Source organism: Chanodichthys erythropterus, chromosome 1 (genome assembly GCF_024489055.1).
Source record: "Chanodichthys erythropterus isolate Z2021 chromosome 1, ASM2448905v1, whole genome shotgun sequence".
NCBI classification, from domain to species: domain Eukaryota; kingdom Metazoa; phylum Chordata; class Actinopteri; order Cypriniformes; family Xenocyprididae; genus Chanodichthys; species Chanodichthys erythropterus.
In genome coordinates, this window is record NC_090221.1 from 5,872,376 (window position 1) to 5,889,079 (window position 16,704).

The 16,704-nt window shown below is 37.1% G+C and overlaps 1 protein-coding gene across 2 annotated transcripts in view; it reads right to left on the minus strand.

The window, feature by feature from the left end:
• The window catches only part of pcdh11 (protocadherin 11), a 200,775-nt gene extending 185,381 nt beyond the window's left edge, over positions 1 to 15,394 (minus strand). For both annotated transcript variants that reach the window (XM_067369416.1, XM_067369340.1), the window contains exons 1-2: positions 14,934 to 15,394; positions 4,744 to 5,325 (exon numbers count right to left, since the gene is read on the minus strand). In XM_067369416.1, coding sequence (XP_067225517.1) covers positions 4,744 to 5,283 — 540 coding nt within the window. In that variant the 5' untranslated portion in view covers positions 5,284 to 5,325; positions 14,934 to 15,394. The remainder of the gene's footprint in view (positions 1 to 4,743; positions 5,326 to 14,933) is intronic.
• Between the last annotated feature and the right edge of the window lie 1,310 nt (positions 15,395 to 16,704).

A 16,704-nucleotide genomic window follows, 5' to 3' on the forward strand; every position in this document is an offset into this window, starting at 1 on the left:
GTTGGCTTTAGCATCGGCATTAAACCTTGGGGTTAAATTTCTTTAATCCTATGAGAAAATGCACAAGGTCTTCAAAATATTTACTTGAAAAGCCCATCCGGGGGATATTATCCTATAAAGCAAACACTGGATCCCCACACAGTAAACAGTTCCATCGAGCACCTAAAACTAAAATATGTGCCATAAACGATGCACTGAACACTGTTTCTCCCCCCAAAAATAAATGGGTCTAAGATGTGGTAAACAATCAAAAATTGTTTGCTGGAGAAGGAAATTACCTTGTGTCATTCTATATTTACTTGGGTGAGCATAAATCAATGCCCATATTGCTGTCTGAAATATTACAGCAAGCCTTTTATTGACCCTCATGATTTTTTTTGAATGTTAAAACCATTTGCCAGTCTGACATAAAATTGCAGATTTAACATTCAAAAACAACATTTTCTACCAACCAATACAAGTAACAAAGCCACACTGCGTCTCATAGCAGTATAATACTGAAACAGTGAGTTCTAGCCCTATCCTCTGGTGTATTCTGCTTTGCTGCACACAACTTATTGTTTTACCCAACTAGCAAGACTCTGATTCAGTGTATGGAAGACAGCTTGTGCAGTTTCAAGTTCATATGTGAGGAAAGCAACAAAAAAAGGAGTAAAAGAGATAAGCTTCCATTTTAAATATACTGCAAGACCACCACAGATTAAAGAAAAGGAAAAACCTGAACATTAAAGAAAGCCTTTCTCCTTCAGCAAGGAGCTAAATCTAGGCAACAGCAAAGCCTTAGGAAAATGAAAACAAATGCATATGTAATCCCCATGAGAAACCAGCTTCAACTGTTTCAAATAATTGCCTTCCTACCAAAACTAGCCCTAATATTAATGATTACAGATGAGGCTACATGGTACGGCAAAACATCACGCATATTCTATATTTCCACGGTTGGTGAGTGAGGGAGACAGGGGAACAGTGCCTGAATGAGAGTCAAGCACATTTGTGAAACAAAGAGGCTCTTTGAAGCTCTTTCAGTCAAAAACATTTTCACGCTAGAACAAGAAAAAGCAACTTCCTTAAGAGATAAGCTTCCTGCCGCACATAGAGCTGGGACAGATTACTCTGTCTAGGCACATATTTCAAATGTGATTACGATATGTATATGCATTTCCCATGCTATGGGTAATCTAGAATAATTGAGTATGGTACTAACAAACCACGTTTTATTGGCACACTGCATGCAGCTACATGTTAACCACAATAGCAAAGTAAGCTTTGTACATGCTAAAATCATGTAACATCCCCCTTTTGGTGGTTCTTGGCACACTTTTGTGACCATCTGTGGTCTACTGTCAGTACTATACAAAAACACACATACTGTATATCAACACTCATCCAAGATATAATTAGAATTAAAAACAGTAAGGTTATAAAAGGAACAATTTGCAGAACAGCTCTCCTTCCATATACGGTCAACAAAAATCAACAAAACTGACTGCTGTTGGAAATGTTTATATGAAAGTCAACACAAAAATATGTGAGAAGCGGATCTGTTTGGTGTGCTTTTGGTTACGATAAAGTGGGTTACATTTTGTCAGTTATAAATACATGCATGGTGACCAAAAAGCCTTTTTTTACACTAATTATATATGACTTTCAGATTTATTCAGGGAGATAAAACATGGTTTAGCTAATGAGTCTGGTTTTAAAATATCTAGCAATGAGGGGGATCAATCATAATTTTTCAAGCCAGGCCCATAGAAAATGAGGCTGGGGAATTCTGATTATCTTCAGACAGACTCAGGTAGAGTCAAAAGAACATGAATCACAGGCCCAAGGGAGGTGACAAATGTCTGAAATTAATACAGGTAGTGCGTAAGAATCTACATATTCATACTAACCCTTAGAGCATTATGAGATACACATGGGATAAATCTCTTCCGTTCAAGTAAAAGACTGACAGGGGACGATACCGGGTGTAAGACAATGCCAAAAAAACTTGCTTAAACTGAACCCAGTTGTCTAGTGCAATCAAGAAATATATGCAAAAGCGAACGTCAGTTATAAATAACCGAAAAGAAAGCGGTATCCTAACAGCAGAATGTTAAGCATCAGTGGGCTTTTATTTTGCATAGTTCAACCCCAGAGTTTCTCTCAGCTTTGCAGACTGGCTGAAGTATCTGTTGTATGAATCAATGAGATGACCTTCTACAGCGACGACTCAGAATGAACTCGGTATCAACAACTGAGAAACTGAATATTTTAGACCCTTGTACCATTGCACTGTGTTAGAACACAGTATAAAGTAATAAATACAAATGAATAGTATCATACAACATATGAAGCCATAATTATGATGTACATTAATTAACAGTACTACCAACTATAATCAGATTGAATTAGATTGAGACCAAAACACAAGCGCTGTCTCCTAGGTCAAACTTTGGCTGAAGAATCAGCCAGAAATTAGGTACAAATGAAACCTGGAACCAACTGACAGCCGGTAATGTGATTAAAATCTGCTACTATTTCCCCAGCATCCACTATTGTCCAGAACACACAGAAATCATTTTACCTTATCCACTCATCCTTAAAGTTGATGCACTTTTACTCAGACGGATTCTCAAGGGAGTAAAATTACAAAACATTTGGTTTTAATGAGCATCTATACTCTCATAAGCTAAGTGTTATAGTTACTTAATTATTAAATTTATTTTATATACTGCAAACGTTTCCTGGGTAACAAACATTTTTGTGGAAAGAATCAGAACCCTTCAGCTCAACTCTTTGTTCAAAGAGGATGATATCTTTCTCAAGAATCAATCCTTAAGCCTTTGTGGTGCAACATTCATAGAAACTCTTTATGACATGTTACTTGTCAGCCCTTGATCATTAATGCATCATCCGACGGGCTCTACTCATTGTCTTGAACTGAAATAACTGGAGAAGTGAGAAGTGAGAACTTAAAAAAATAAAATAAAATCGCACTTTCAATAAATAATTTAAGATGAGCTAGTTTCTCTTCTTCTATTTCAAGTTGAAATCAGACACAGATGAAAACCAAAATACTCATAAATTATTGAAAAGTAATGATAACTTTAATGCTGACCTTGACTCCCCAAAGAAGCAACCCAATGGAGACTTTGCTGCAATGAACGTGCCTCGAAAGGTGTTTTGACTGTGGCGCAGATCTAAACTGACAATACTAACAGTCCCAGGTGATTAAAAAACCAACAAATGGCTTCAAAGAAGAAAAACGGCTTTCTTAATGTGAGGTTAGAGTGCTTAAACGGCAGGGTAAAAATAACAATGAGTTGGGTGGAACCCACAACAGAAAAGTCAATATCGCTATCCCATGAGCCTGATCTGATCCACATGGCTCCAGATAGGACTTGTAAAGAGGTTCTCTTTAAGTGATAAAATCTCTTCTAATGGAAAGCACTCCTCCAGCCATGCATGGTATTACTTTCTGTAGGCTGACCTTGATAGTGTCCAGAGGTGCTTCTGTGCACCGTTCCAGGTGACATGGCAACACTAATGCTGATGGAACAATTAATATGGCACTGCAATTAAAACCGGGGTAGGCAATAACGGCCCTCTGTGTCATAAGCGAGGGCTTCCTCCTTAGGGGACATGACTGGAATGAGTAAAGAGCAGAAGAGGGATTGCTATCAGAGCTCTTTCAAAGCTATGTGTGCAGCAGCTGTGGCCCACAATGCTAATCATGCAGCTCCATGCTGACGGTGAGCCGGTCTAAACCATTACTGTGTGGGAGCTTCAGAGATTCGAACTCTCACAGGACCATGCAAACGCAGTCCAAGAGGTGGATTCACGGCCAGATGCTGCTCGTGGGATGCTTTCAACAACCTCAGAGGATGAAACATATCCTCCCTTTCCATTTCTGTTTACTTAGATCTACCCTCACCAAACTCGCATGCATGATTCATAAAAAGAAACACTACCCTTGCAGATGAAGAACAAATGAAATCATCTGAAAGGAAACACAGCCTTTACATATTTATTGTAATTTTATGAGGCAACGCACTGGTCATTTTCCAAGCGCAGGCAATCGAAAGAGCCGCAGCAGGCTTGGCAGAGAGAAAGAGAGAGAGGGAGACTCTTTAAAAATGCAAATTGGTAACTTAATCAGACATGAAAAGCAAGGATTCGGCTAATTCTCAAAAGAAAAGGTACAAATTACTCTTTCACACTTTAATGACAGTCTTGGGCTCTTTGTTTCACACTGTATTTGAATTTCACACTGTATTTGAATTTTAATTAAAATACAGGGCGACCTTTCTAGGGAATACCAGTTCATTCATTCAACTATGTTATGTCGCAATCTTCTTCCCAGACGAGGGTGCTTAGTGAATTTTTACCACTCCTCAGGTGACAGTGTATAAAATACTAAGTTAAATAACATGTGACATATCTGCTACTGTATAGCATTTAATAGCATGCATATCATTATCCTACTTTCCAGTCTGAACAGACTATATTAAGCCGCTGAGGATATTACGCTAGTTTCTCAGAAGACATCAATTAGAAGTACTAGTACTGTTCACCCCGTTGTTCATACCTATCTCAGTGCAATTACCAACTTACCTTAAACAAAACAGAGGAAATTACTTCTACAACCTTGAGCCAAAAACATTTTTTTTATTGCTTACTGTGCTATTTTTATTTTGGACATTAAGGGGCCCATTAAATGGCAACATCACATAATAAATCACAGCTGAACGTTGAACTCACCTTGACAAGCTCGTAGTGTTGAATCCCATTGATTCCTATATCAGGGTCAAATGCAGAGGGGACAGGGTAGCGACTGTTGATGGCGGTGTTTTCTGGAATGGAGATGTTGATAACCGTCGACTGGAAGAGTGGGGCGTTGTCGTTGATGTCTTCGATGAGGAAGCGTATCTTGACCAGTCGGAAAATCTCGTCGGGTAGCACGGCAACCTCGATCTCGTAAAAGCAGCGTTTCTCATTGAAGACTCCGGAGCAGAGTTTCTCGCGGTCGATGCGGTTGGCTGTGGTGAAAATCTCTCCCGTGCTGGCTTCTACCTTGACCAAAGGCACATCACCTGTCTTGTAGACAGGTTTGAACTGCAGCGCTGAAGACAGTTTAACGTCTGGATCTAGGTTCAAGTTTAGGTCTTTGCGGAGGTTTCCGATTCGCACATTCTCCGGCTGCTCCTCTTTTACTGTGTAGTCCTTCTCTTGAGCCCGGCATATCAAGAATAAGCAGGTGAGTAAAACCACCAGAACATGGGCCTCACTTGCCAAGTCCATACTCAGAGTAGGTGCTGCACTCTCTTCAAAGATCTGCAAGGTCTGATAGAGGAAAAGAGAAAGATGGTCACAACTATGAGTGAGTTTTGTTACAAATAGCTTTTTGATACTTTGGCTTCTTCAAGATTAAAGAGATAGTTCAGCCAAATATAAAAATTCTGTTCATTCTCTCACTCTCATGTCCTTCCAAACCTGTATGGCACAGAAAGGGAACACACACAAAAGGCAATTTTTGAAAAATGCTCAAGGTTTTAAATTCCTGTCATTAAGTTCTCACCCTTGTGTCATTTCAAACCCATAAGACCTTCTTTCATCTTCAGAACACAAATTAAGATATTTTTGATGAAATCCGAGAGGTTTTTTTTTTTTTTTTTTTTTTAAGTCCCCATAGAAAGCAATGTAATTTCCATCATTCAAGGTCCAGAAAGGTAGTAAAGACATAGTTAAAATAGTTCACGTGACTACAGTGGTTCAAACTTAATGTTATGAAGCGACAAGAATACTTTTTGTGCACAAAAACAAAACAAAAATAACAACTTTATTCAACAATTTCTTCTCTACTCTGTCAGTCTCCTACACAGTTGACGCAGTGAACGTAGTTCCGTGTTTACACCAGAACACCGGCTCAGTATCGGCTGGCTCCTGTGTCGGCATCACACGCATGTGTAGTGGTGCTCACGTGAACAGTGTCAGCCAATACTGAGCTGGCGTTCGGATGTAAACACAGAAAAGAAAAAAAAACTAGGATTTCATATCTTAATTTGTGTTCCAAAGATGAACAAAGGTCTTATGGGTTTGGAAAGATATGAGGGTGAGTAATTAATGAGAGAAATATCATTTTTGGGTGATCTAACCCTTTAAACTTTCAGTCATGTTTATGAGAGTAGCAATGTGAACAAATCACTCTCGAGTTGGAACTTTTTTAAACAAATCAGTTGATCTAGTTCACAAAACTGATGTGAATAATTTGTTCACGAACAGATCCAGTTTTGAAGTTCTCACTGTAAGTTATTTATTAATAAGCTAATTAGGGGAAAAATATTGGACCACTTTTATGATACTTTTATGGTGTTTTTGCATCTGTTTTTAAAGCTTGAAAGCAAGAACATTTTTTTGTTTTGTTTTTTGCAGTGAAGCTTTTAAGTAAAAATATATAAACATCTTAAAACAAGACACCTTTACTTGATAAGCAAAATGACAAAAGATCCTTGTTTTCATAGAAATCACAAACTAGTGAGGTTTTTGTGTAAAATGAGTGATTGAGAGGGAAAAAACATTTCGCCAATGGGGTAAGAAAGATAACTGCACAGAAAAGAGAAACATCTTCTCCTTTGTGTTCTAAAGAAAAAAGAAAGTCATACAGGTTTGGAACGGCATGAGGGTGAGTAAATGAAACAGTTTACATTGCTAGGCGAACTATCCTATTTTTTCAGTTGTTTTTTACGCAAAAGGAAAAATAAAGTGTTTTAACAAAATGAATTTTTGTTTAAAATGGTAAAATGCTACCAAATACAACATACAATTGTATTAGAGAGGCTCTCCAGATTTCAGACTGCACATAATGGATTCTTGTACACCATTGGCAACACTCAACAGAACTACAATGCATGATATCAGATTACAGTATGTTGATATTTTGAGTAGTAAAGATGTAACTGTAGAGTAAGTAGGAGTTTTAGAAAGACATAGGCCCAAAATGACTGTCAATAACCCTCAGAGGAATAGGACAAAGCCTTAATTCAAAAGCACCAAGACATGATTTATGAATCAGCATTTCAGTGTTTGTTGCCAACTTGCTCGATGGCCACACAAATCCTGTCAGGGCATTATATAAATAAAAGTAGCCAGAGGGCTGAGGCTTTCACAATGTGCCAACAACTCAACTAGGTCACAGAGAACTGGTGGGGGAGATGCCTAACACTTCCAAACTCTGGGTTTTGTTAGTGTACAGAGTTGTCCATGCAGTGCTATTTCTGTTTGAATATAGTGCCCTTAACCTTAACCCCATCAGAAACTCCAAACTGAGTTTGACTTTCTCTTTTTAAATCAAAGTGATCTTAATAATAAACAACTATATAGATAATTAAAGCTGCAGTCCGTAAGTTTTTCCTCTTTGATGCCATCTCTGTTCGAAACCTGCAATTGCAGTTATTTGTGGAACTATCATCTTTACATAGGTTGTGCATCGGCACGGCTCCTCAGCGCGAATGAATCTAATGTTTTGAGAAGAATGTGTGGCTGTCAGTCACAACCGGTGGATACTGTACTTCGGAAAGACAGATTGTAGTCTTGAAGTATGACCAAAATAAGAATTTTCATCTGAACAATTACGTAACAAATCCACTTTTGTTTTGAGAAAAACTGAGAAAAAAAGCATTGCAATAAATTCCGCTACCAGTGGTGATTAAATCTAATGATCGCTTAGCTCATATCACGTCAAACCGGGCAAATTATTATTAATGTTATACTTTGTTCTCAAATTGTTAATGTTAACAACATCAGCATTGCGTATTTAGTGTGTATTAGCATTACCTGGAGATTTCAATTTCAATCTCTAATTGTCCATTTGTCATACTATACAATCCACCATCAAAATTATAAGTTTAATGATCCTCCGCCTGCAGCATCCTCATATGCGATATAGCCTACTAGCTGGGACTCGTTCTTTATGTAAACAGATGTGATGCAAAGACGAACAGCTGAATGCTCGAATTTCCAGCTGAAACCTACCAGTACCACTCAAATTAGAAAACACCATTACAAGCTTACCGTTGTGAATCGGAATAAGGTAAGGAGCAGTGGTAATTTCGTTAAACGAAGACGAAAATGATAGAGCGGGACGATTTGGGAAGATATCCATTCAGGACTGCTGTCCTGTGTGGACGATGCACACATTTGAAGTATAACATGCTGATCTAAACGCAGGAAAAGTGGACTCTACAGGCTCGAGCAGCAGCACTTCAGACTGCTTCACAATTAATGAATAGCACACATTATGCCAAGCGATTGCTTACATGCTAAAGTTGATGAATTATGACAATGTTTACTACACAATGTTTATATGGTAGGCCTAGTATGTTTTAGATGGATGTAAGAATGCATATTTTATCTCCTTCATTTGAACTTAAATGAGCAGCCTGCAGACATTTCAGAATAAGAGTCACAGTGTATTTCAGGATGGTTTATAATTATTATTTTTTCCTGGTCATTATTGTTATTTTGTTTACACAATAAACTGCATTTAATTTAATGTAATTTCTGTTTAATTCATAGTTAACTACTGTATCTTCTGTCACAGGAAGGAAAGACTAAGAACATTATTTGACAATATATTTTACAAGTATAAGGGTTATTATAGTTAAACCTACAACCATACAAAATCTTAAATGAACATTAACTGAAATAAATAAAAAAATAAATAAATGCAAAATTTGAACTTATATTATTTAATCTAGATTCCGAGCTTTGGCTTAACCTGATGTACTAAAATAACTAAAACCAAAAGAAAAACTACATAGATGTTTAAAAGCAAAAACTAAAAGACATAAACACAAAACATTTCTAAAACTTATTACTAAAATTATAATGAATGCAGAAAAACTAAAAATCAAATCTAATCAAATTTATTTTTAACAAAAACTAAAATAGTACCTCAATGACAAGTGTGTCAATCCGTGAAAAGCACTGAATTGAGCTCTTTCGTGTCTTTTTGCACTTGAACGGTCAAAAAATGTCTGCTTTGGCGAGTAAAGTATACAGTTGGTTGAATATAAACAGTTTGGAGAATATCAGATGTATATCAGTGTATTGGATCTGTGTATTGTTAGAGAAATGCTTACTTAAAGCATTACAATATAACTAAATTAGATTTTAGTCGACTAAATCTACAGTAGATTTAGTCGACTAAAACTAGACTAAAACTAAAACAATTTCCGATGACTAAAATATGACTAAAACTAAATGCCATTTTGGTCAAAAGACTATGTCTAAAACTAAATCAAAATTTGCTGTCAAAATTAACACTGGTAAAGAGATCATTTTGAACACTGGCTAGTTATGTACTTGCTCAAAAATTGATTTTGGATAATTTTAACCAAAGAAAAGTTACAGACAGCAGCTTTAACAAGTTAAAGTTGATATTTCCAAAGCAGGAATTCAGCAAATGAACTGTTCAGATATAGCATGTTACTATAGCCACTGAGAAAAAAACAAACAAAACAAAGGTTTTGAAATGGGATATCCTGGAACAGTCTTAGCAATGACTCCCCAAGTCATTAATGTGTAATTTGGATGTGCCAAAAGGATGTTTGTTTAAAAACAAAGCTGAAGATGTGCTTCACACATCAAAAATTCATCACAAAGGATGATTTTTTTTAAACACACAGAGAGTTGAAGTCCCCCCCTTTTTTTAGCCGCTCAAGTCTCGGCTGTCAGCGAGATGTTCTGTTTTTCACAGTGAACACTCCGGCTGGACTGTAGGGACTCATTAAAGGTTTGTTGGGCAGACGTGCACCACTCACAGTATTTACATGACAGTGATCAATGACCAGCTTACTATCTGCTCATATTATCAGACTGTTATGTTGTTCTTTGAAGAAGGTAGTGAAAAATGATTTGGTTTGCTTTTGAAGATTGCACCATTTTCGAGTCGGCAAGAGCAAAGCAATTACTATTCACCTACTGTACTCTGATAAGCCCGAAAGAGTCCAAGGAGGCATCCGACAATGCATAATGAAGAGGACTTACTGGCTAAGGAGTGCATTGCAGAGTAGTGCATAAAAGATGAAAAGACGATCTACATCTAAATAACCACAACTGACATTAAGAATAATGTGGACGGGCCTTTAAAACATTCAAGAAGGGCGTTGGGGCTCTCGTTCTGCACGTTCCACTGCATCTTTAGGTAATCAGTTTACCGTCAACAATAACGAAACGCACCGTCCCGGAGAGAGTGAACACTGATGAATCTGTATAACCCAAAATAGCACTAAATAGTGTAGACAGTGTAAGCTCTAGCTCTCAGTAAGCGATGTCTGGCATTTTGTATGGTGTTCTGCTACCCAGGGACGTGGTTCTGGGATTAGACAATTCCACACGGGAGCCCACATGTCACTCCTCCCCATATTTAGGACAGTTTATGTTGTTGTGAAAACTCGCGGAGCCATTTTCAGATTTACTCCCGGGAACGATCCTTTCAAAACTATACTCTGGATGGATTTGCAAAGCTTTGAGTTTCAACTTTCCCAATCTTTGGAAACTTTCAGCTTGAGAGTGAATAGAGAGAATTAGCTGGGAAAATTGCGCTCATGGGTATCGGTGAGACTTTCTCCCTGCTTGCATAGGGTTCCAGTGATCTATTCTGAGCAGCAGACCATGCATTCTAGGGAGTTTGCAAAAGCCGTTCTTCCCTCCGGAGCCTGGAGTGAGTGGCACACAGACTTTGGAGTGCTTTACATGACAGTGTGATGGACAGTCCTGCCTGCTTTTTGATTTTGAGCTGAGCTGTCAAGGAAGAAAATAATTTCACGTGTCAACCGCGAGTTCACGTTGAATCTCCGTCTATACGAATCAGCAGGAACCGACTGCTGTAGAGGTGTAAAAATCAATACGGTTCACCTACCAACCAGGCGACAGATTAACACGATCAAATTTAGTAAGAACGTTAATTAAAGCAAAATGACATTTCGAATAATGATTAAAGTCGCTTATGAAAGTTAAACTGGGACATCTGCCTGAAGCGTGTCGCTTAACTCGTTCTTATCAGAAGAATCGCTCTCTACATCGGTTTAAAGAAACCCAGTGTGAGTGCGATTCTTTGACATTTCGATGTGGTTTGAGTTTGCCCTCTACTTTTGCCATCAGCAGCTTGAGACCCATATCCCCCTGCCAGCTGTTCGACTGGCCTACCTGCTGTCTTTCTTGTGTAGTCAGGATGTCGGCCTTTTCATCAGTAGGAAACGTGTTTTTAATAATTTATTCAGCCTTTTATGTATCATGAAGACATCTCTTTATATCAAATAGGTGGTAATGCAAAACATCTGGTATTATAATTAAATATGTTTATTACTTTTGTTATTGTCATGTTGTTGTTATGCAACATAATTTTCATATTTTTTTAATGTTAATTAATCATTCGGATGTCCCTGAATAGGCAAGACTGGTGCATCATATTAAGTTAAATATAAAAATTAAAAATAACTGTTGGTTTAACTTAAAAAAGTAAGTTACCTGGTTGCCTTACAATTTTGAGTTCATTGAAATTAAAAAAATAAGTTAATACAATGAAGGCAATTGGTTGTTATCTAAGTTGATATGATGAATGATTTGATGAATCATGAAAATATTTTTTACAGCGTACTGAAAAAAACAAACTGGCTTTAAGTAGCTTTGATGGCAACTACACTGATCCTAAGGACCAATGATCAATTGAATGATCAATAGGGAGGTATTAACATACCAAACAGGCTGCCAGTCACATTGGATAAACAGATGTAGCCAATGCGATGGAGTCGATTTATGTCCGTCAGCAAAGATTATGCATCCAAACAGTCATGTCTGTCATTTATCAATTTATCAAAGTTTCCATGCAGCCAGATGACAAAATAACTTATGACTAACTCCAGCCGAGAAGGAACCGAGAGTGATTTTGTTTACATAAAATAGTGAGCCATGAATCATCGTCAAGATTTTGCTAATTTGAATCATAAATAATCATAGTAAAACTTGATTTAATTCTTTAGACCAACATCAGGCAATTTATCGTGGGCACTTTCAGAGGAACAATGTGTCAGTTGTTGATATATCATTCTCTTAGATTGATTTTATATGGACAAACATTGCAAAGTGTATAACATGCCAATGAATCTCTAAATCTTAAAGGCTGGTATTTGGCCTGTGATGCACCATTAGTCTTCACACTTACCCCTTGAATTTTCTCTTCAAATAAATAAATAAATGAATTATGTCTATAAGTTAAAAAAGACAGGAGGGAAGCACAAGGGATTTTACAAATGAAGGATAACATTCATTATGGACCTGAAGATGATTGAATCACTCTTTTGTTCTTTTTTCCACTACAACTTTTATAACTTGTCTTATGTCATATAATTAGAGTATTTATATAATCTTTATGTCAAATTTTTCAAAACATATAGTTATAAGGAAAAAAAATTTACATACCCATGCATTTTCATTTCAACAAATAATATCAGCTCACCATGCTATGAATCACAAAGTCTGTAAATTGTTAAAATATATAAAGAAAATCCAATATGCTACTTTATTATCTATATTGTAGGCAGTAAAACATGATTTTCCTCTCAATGCAATGCAGGGCAAGATAAATAAATAAATAAAACTGCCAACAGAGGGCACTGGAGTGGTCACAGTGTGGTCAAAATAAATCAATGAATATATAATAAATAACCATTCATATTAATGATTACAGTTGGGAGGCAAACTCTTATTCTAATTTTCAGATAATGCAAGACAACTTTATATATTTTTGATTATTGGTTATGAGTAATTTATTGTATGTTATATACTGTGTTATGTGAGTCTAATGTTGTATTCTGGCCATGTAATTGATTGTCCAAGCTGAATTTCCCAGAAATGGGACAATAAAGTCTATTCTATTCTATTCTATTCTATTCTATTCTATTCTATTCTATTCTATTCTATTCTGATATGTTAGGATATTGTATCAAGTGAAACCACCTTGACCAGCACCGCAGTGCAGATTCAGTATTCGGCAATGACAGGAATATTCGCTGTCGCATCGTTTTCTTTCTGCCAATTTAGTATTTCTACCTTTTTAAGTTTGTAGAGGATAACTTGTAAATTGATATCATCTTCTACTAGGTACTTATTAACAATTATATTAGTAGCTCATAAAACAATACAGAAATGTTTGACTTTACCACATAGCTATAATCAGTGTCAGTTACAGAAGCCTTAACCATTTATGTTGCATTATTGTATTACTGGCAAATACGTTACAGTCAAAAATGTTTTGTTTCTTGTATAATGTTAAAAAATTCACAACATTCTTTCAGTCTCCACTCTAGGGGCTCAGTGTTTTCCACACACTTCATGAAGAGATGTGAGAACTGGTAAAAAAATATATATATACAAACAACGATAAAGAGAAAGGCCTGTTGAATTTCTCCATATCTGAGTGTTGCTCAACCACCAGAGATGTGCTGTAAAAATGAAAACCAGTTGCATCATTTTGCCTTAGAGCATGAAACAATGTTGAACTCTTGTCCCTATGAAATTTAAAATCATATTTGACACTCATACCTGACATCAGAGGTCATCTTTATGTATAGTTTAGTGACAGAATGTGAGCAAAGCAAGCAGAATGGACTACATCTACAGTGCATCACGCTCTAGTGTGCTTGTATGCTTACATATGGATGCTTCCCTTAAAAATTACAATGGTAACTAAATACTAAATACTATAGTTACTGCAGTTATTACTATAGGGTAAGACCAATAAATGGATATGGGATCCCCTGCAAACAGTGTAAGGCTTTTTCATATTTATTTTTTTGTACATGGACAATACCGAGTTAAGAACACGTTTAAAGAAGTAACCATAAATGTAGTATCTACACTTTTAATAATAAAGGTTTGGAAACCATTTACACTAAAACACAAGTTCCTTAAATAGAATAATATTATTAGCTATTATTTTCTTGTTGAAAAAAACTATTTATATACTCATTTGAAAAAGAACTTTTTAATCTAATGAGAACCATATTCATCAACGGTTCTTGAAAAGAAAATTAAAGAACATTTCGTATGGTATTCTGGCGGTATGGTATTACCATGGCTTTTTTCCTGTATGGGACAGGATCTGTGTTTAAATCAAAGTATTTCAGTTCTGCCTCATCCAGCAGCACATCTCTTCAGAAAATGACGCATCCTGGATCAGCTTCCGACTTCATCTGCTGATGCTCGTCTGTCTCGAGAGCAGCACACAGCCGTGCATTTCTTAGTAGCCTAACCGATGTGGCCATTCCCTTAATAGCAAGCTATGAAATAGGCTACGATATCATTATTTTGCTCATTGCAGTTTCTAAATAACTCCAAAACGAGAATCCCCCCAAAGCCAACGATTAATGAGAATGTTTCAGAAGTTGTCTTGCAGTTGCTATGCTGTTATGATTCACGTGCTGGCTGTGTATGTTCTCACAGAAACGCTTTAACGCGACTTTACCTTAGCGTCGAATCGTATACTTGTGTATAATAAAGCCAAGTCATTATCCAAACTGACAAACTAGACTAGCGCATCTCCAAACGGAAAGTGAAGCGGTTGGGTAGCTTAGGAAATTATGCAATTCGTGTTATTATTAATAGCCTATATATATATATATTTTTTTTTAAATATATATTTTATTGAATTTATTTTCCTCAAGCAAACTTAAACACATCGACTTTCGCATTTCCCCCCGAACAGTGCAAGTAAATATAAGTGTAGCCTATATTTAATCTAATTCGCGATGTTTTTAAAGACATTAAAGTAAGTACGACCGATCGTTTTAATTAAGTAGGGAGCGCGGTAAAATTCGACAATTTTTTCTTGACGAAAAATGCATCAAATAAAGAAATAACCATTAAATGAGCTCAAGAAAGACGTGTCTTACCTCGGATTTCTCAGTGAATATAGAAACTCTCAATTCCCGTCACGTAGCGGCATCACTGCTGGAGGAGATGAAGTGCCGTGAAGCAGACTGAAGAAAATCCCAGAATCAAACAGCTTCACTTAGTGACCAGTCGGTATCCAACTAGAGAAAACGATCCATGTCCATGAAAAAGTCCACGGTCCACGCACGAGCAGCGAAAAACATCTGTGAATGACTTTTAGAAGAGACGATGTAATTCCTCAGATGTCTCGCGCCTGGCTACTGCTTGAATCCCACGCGCGCGGAGAGATAGTGGTGCTCCAAATGGGTTTGTCAATGTGCAGTACTTCTTATTTCAGTGCATTCATACAGTCATCACGGGAAAACCTGGGAATGCTCCTCGCGTGTGCGTAAACTGTTTAGTGAAGTTGTTTTCTTTTTCTTTGTGCGTTTAATTAACAGCTAAAAAACTTGTCAATCATTTAAAACATCCTCGGACGCGTCATTTAATGTCATCCCGTGGTTTGGCAGAGGGATAGAGAGCAAATATCTATTTGGAGAAATGCTCATGGGCTGTCAGTGCAACGGAGCAGGTGGGCAGTGTGCCTATAAGGTGCAGCATCACTTCCACACACTGAGATAGGCGTTTTGCCGTAGTTGTACGCAGAGCTCTAGCAATCTCTGTTGTATTGTATGAACTCAGTTCCTTAGTACTGCCCACCTCTCCACCTCCGATTGACATCATCGCGGGAGGAGGAGCCAGCGATAAATTTCACAGCCTTCATCATCTTAAAGCCGCACTGCTGCTGGAGTCAGAGCCCCGCTCGCTCGCACTCACCGCGGACTAATACCTCACACCAACGCCGCTACTCGCCTGAGAGGAAAAGGGGGCACTGTTCGCTTTGCTTATAAACACGAGTTTGTGTGTGAAGTCCAACGTCAAACTACCTCATTATACTTTACTAAAGACAGATAGACATAGAAGTCATTATGCTTTAGACAGACAGACAGACAGACAGACAGACAGACACAGACAGACAGACAGACAGACAGACAGACAGACAGGCAGACAGACAGACAGACAGACAGACAGACAGACAGACAGACAGACAGACAGACAGACAGACAGACAGACAGACAGATAGATAGATAGATAGATAGATAGATAGATAGATAGATAGATAGATAGATAGATAGATAGATAGATAGATAGATAGATGATTTAGACCATTCAAATAATCTCTATCTATTGTTAAATTGTTGATTTCAAAAACTCCTTGAATTCGCTGTTGACAAACATGGACATATTTGATCAAAATCTGAGATGTGTCTCAAAAAGGTGTTTCGACTTAATGTATTACAACATGCCAGGTTCCCACTAATGCCTTCACATCAGACATACTGAATTTAAAGGGGTAGTTCACCCAAAAAATAAAATTTCTGTCATTAAGTACTCACGCTCATGTCATTCCAAATTGGTAAGACCTTTGTTCATCTTCAGAGCACAAATTAAGATATTTTTGATGAAATCTAATAGTTTTTTTTATTTTATTTTATCCTCAATAGAAAGCAATGAAATAACCACATTCAAGGTCCAGAAAAGTAGTAAAAACATCGCTAAAATAGTCAACATGACTGCAGTGGTTCAACCTTAATGTTATGAAGCGACAAGAATACTTTTTTGTGACAAAACAAAACAAAAATAATGACTTTATTCAATAAATTTGTCTCTCCCCTGTTCTACTACGCTATTTTCATTGCAGCGCTTTTAGTTTTTATGTCAGAAATGCCA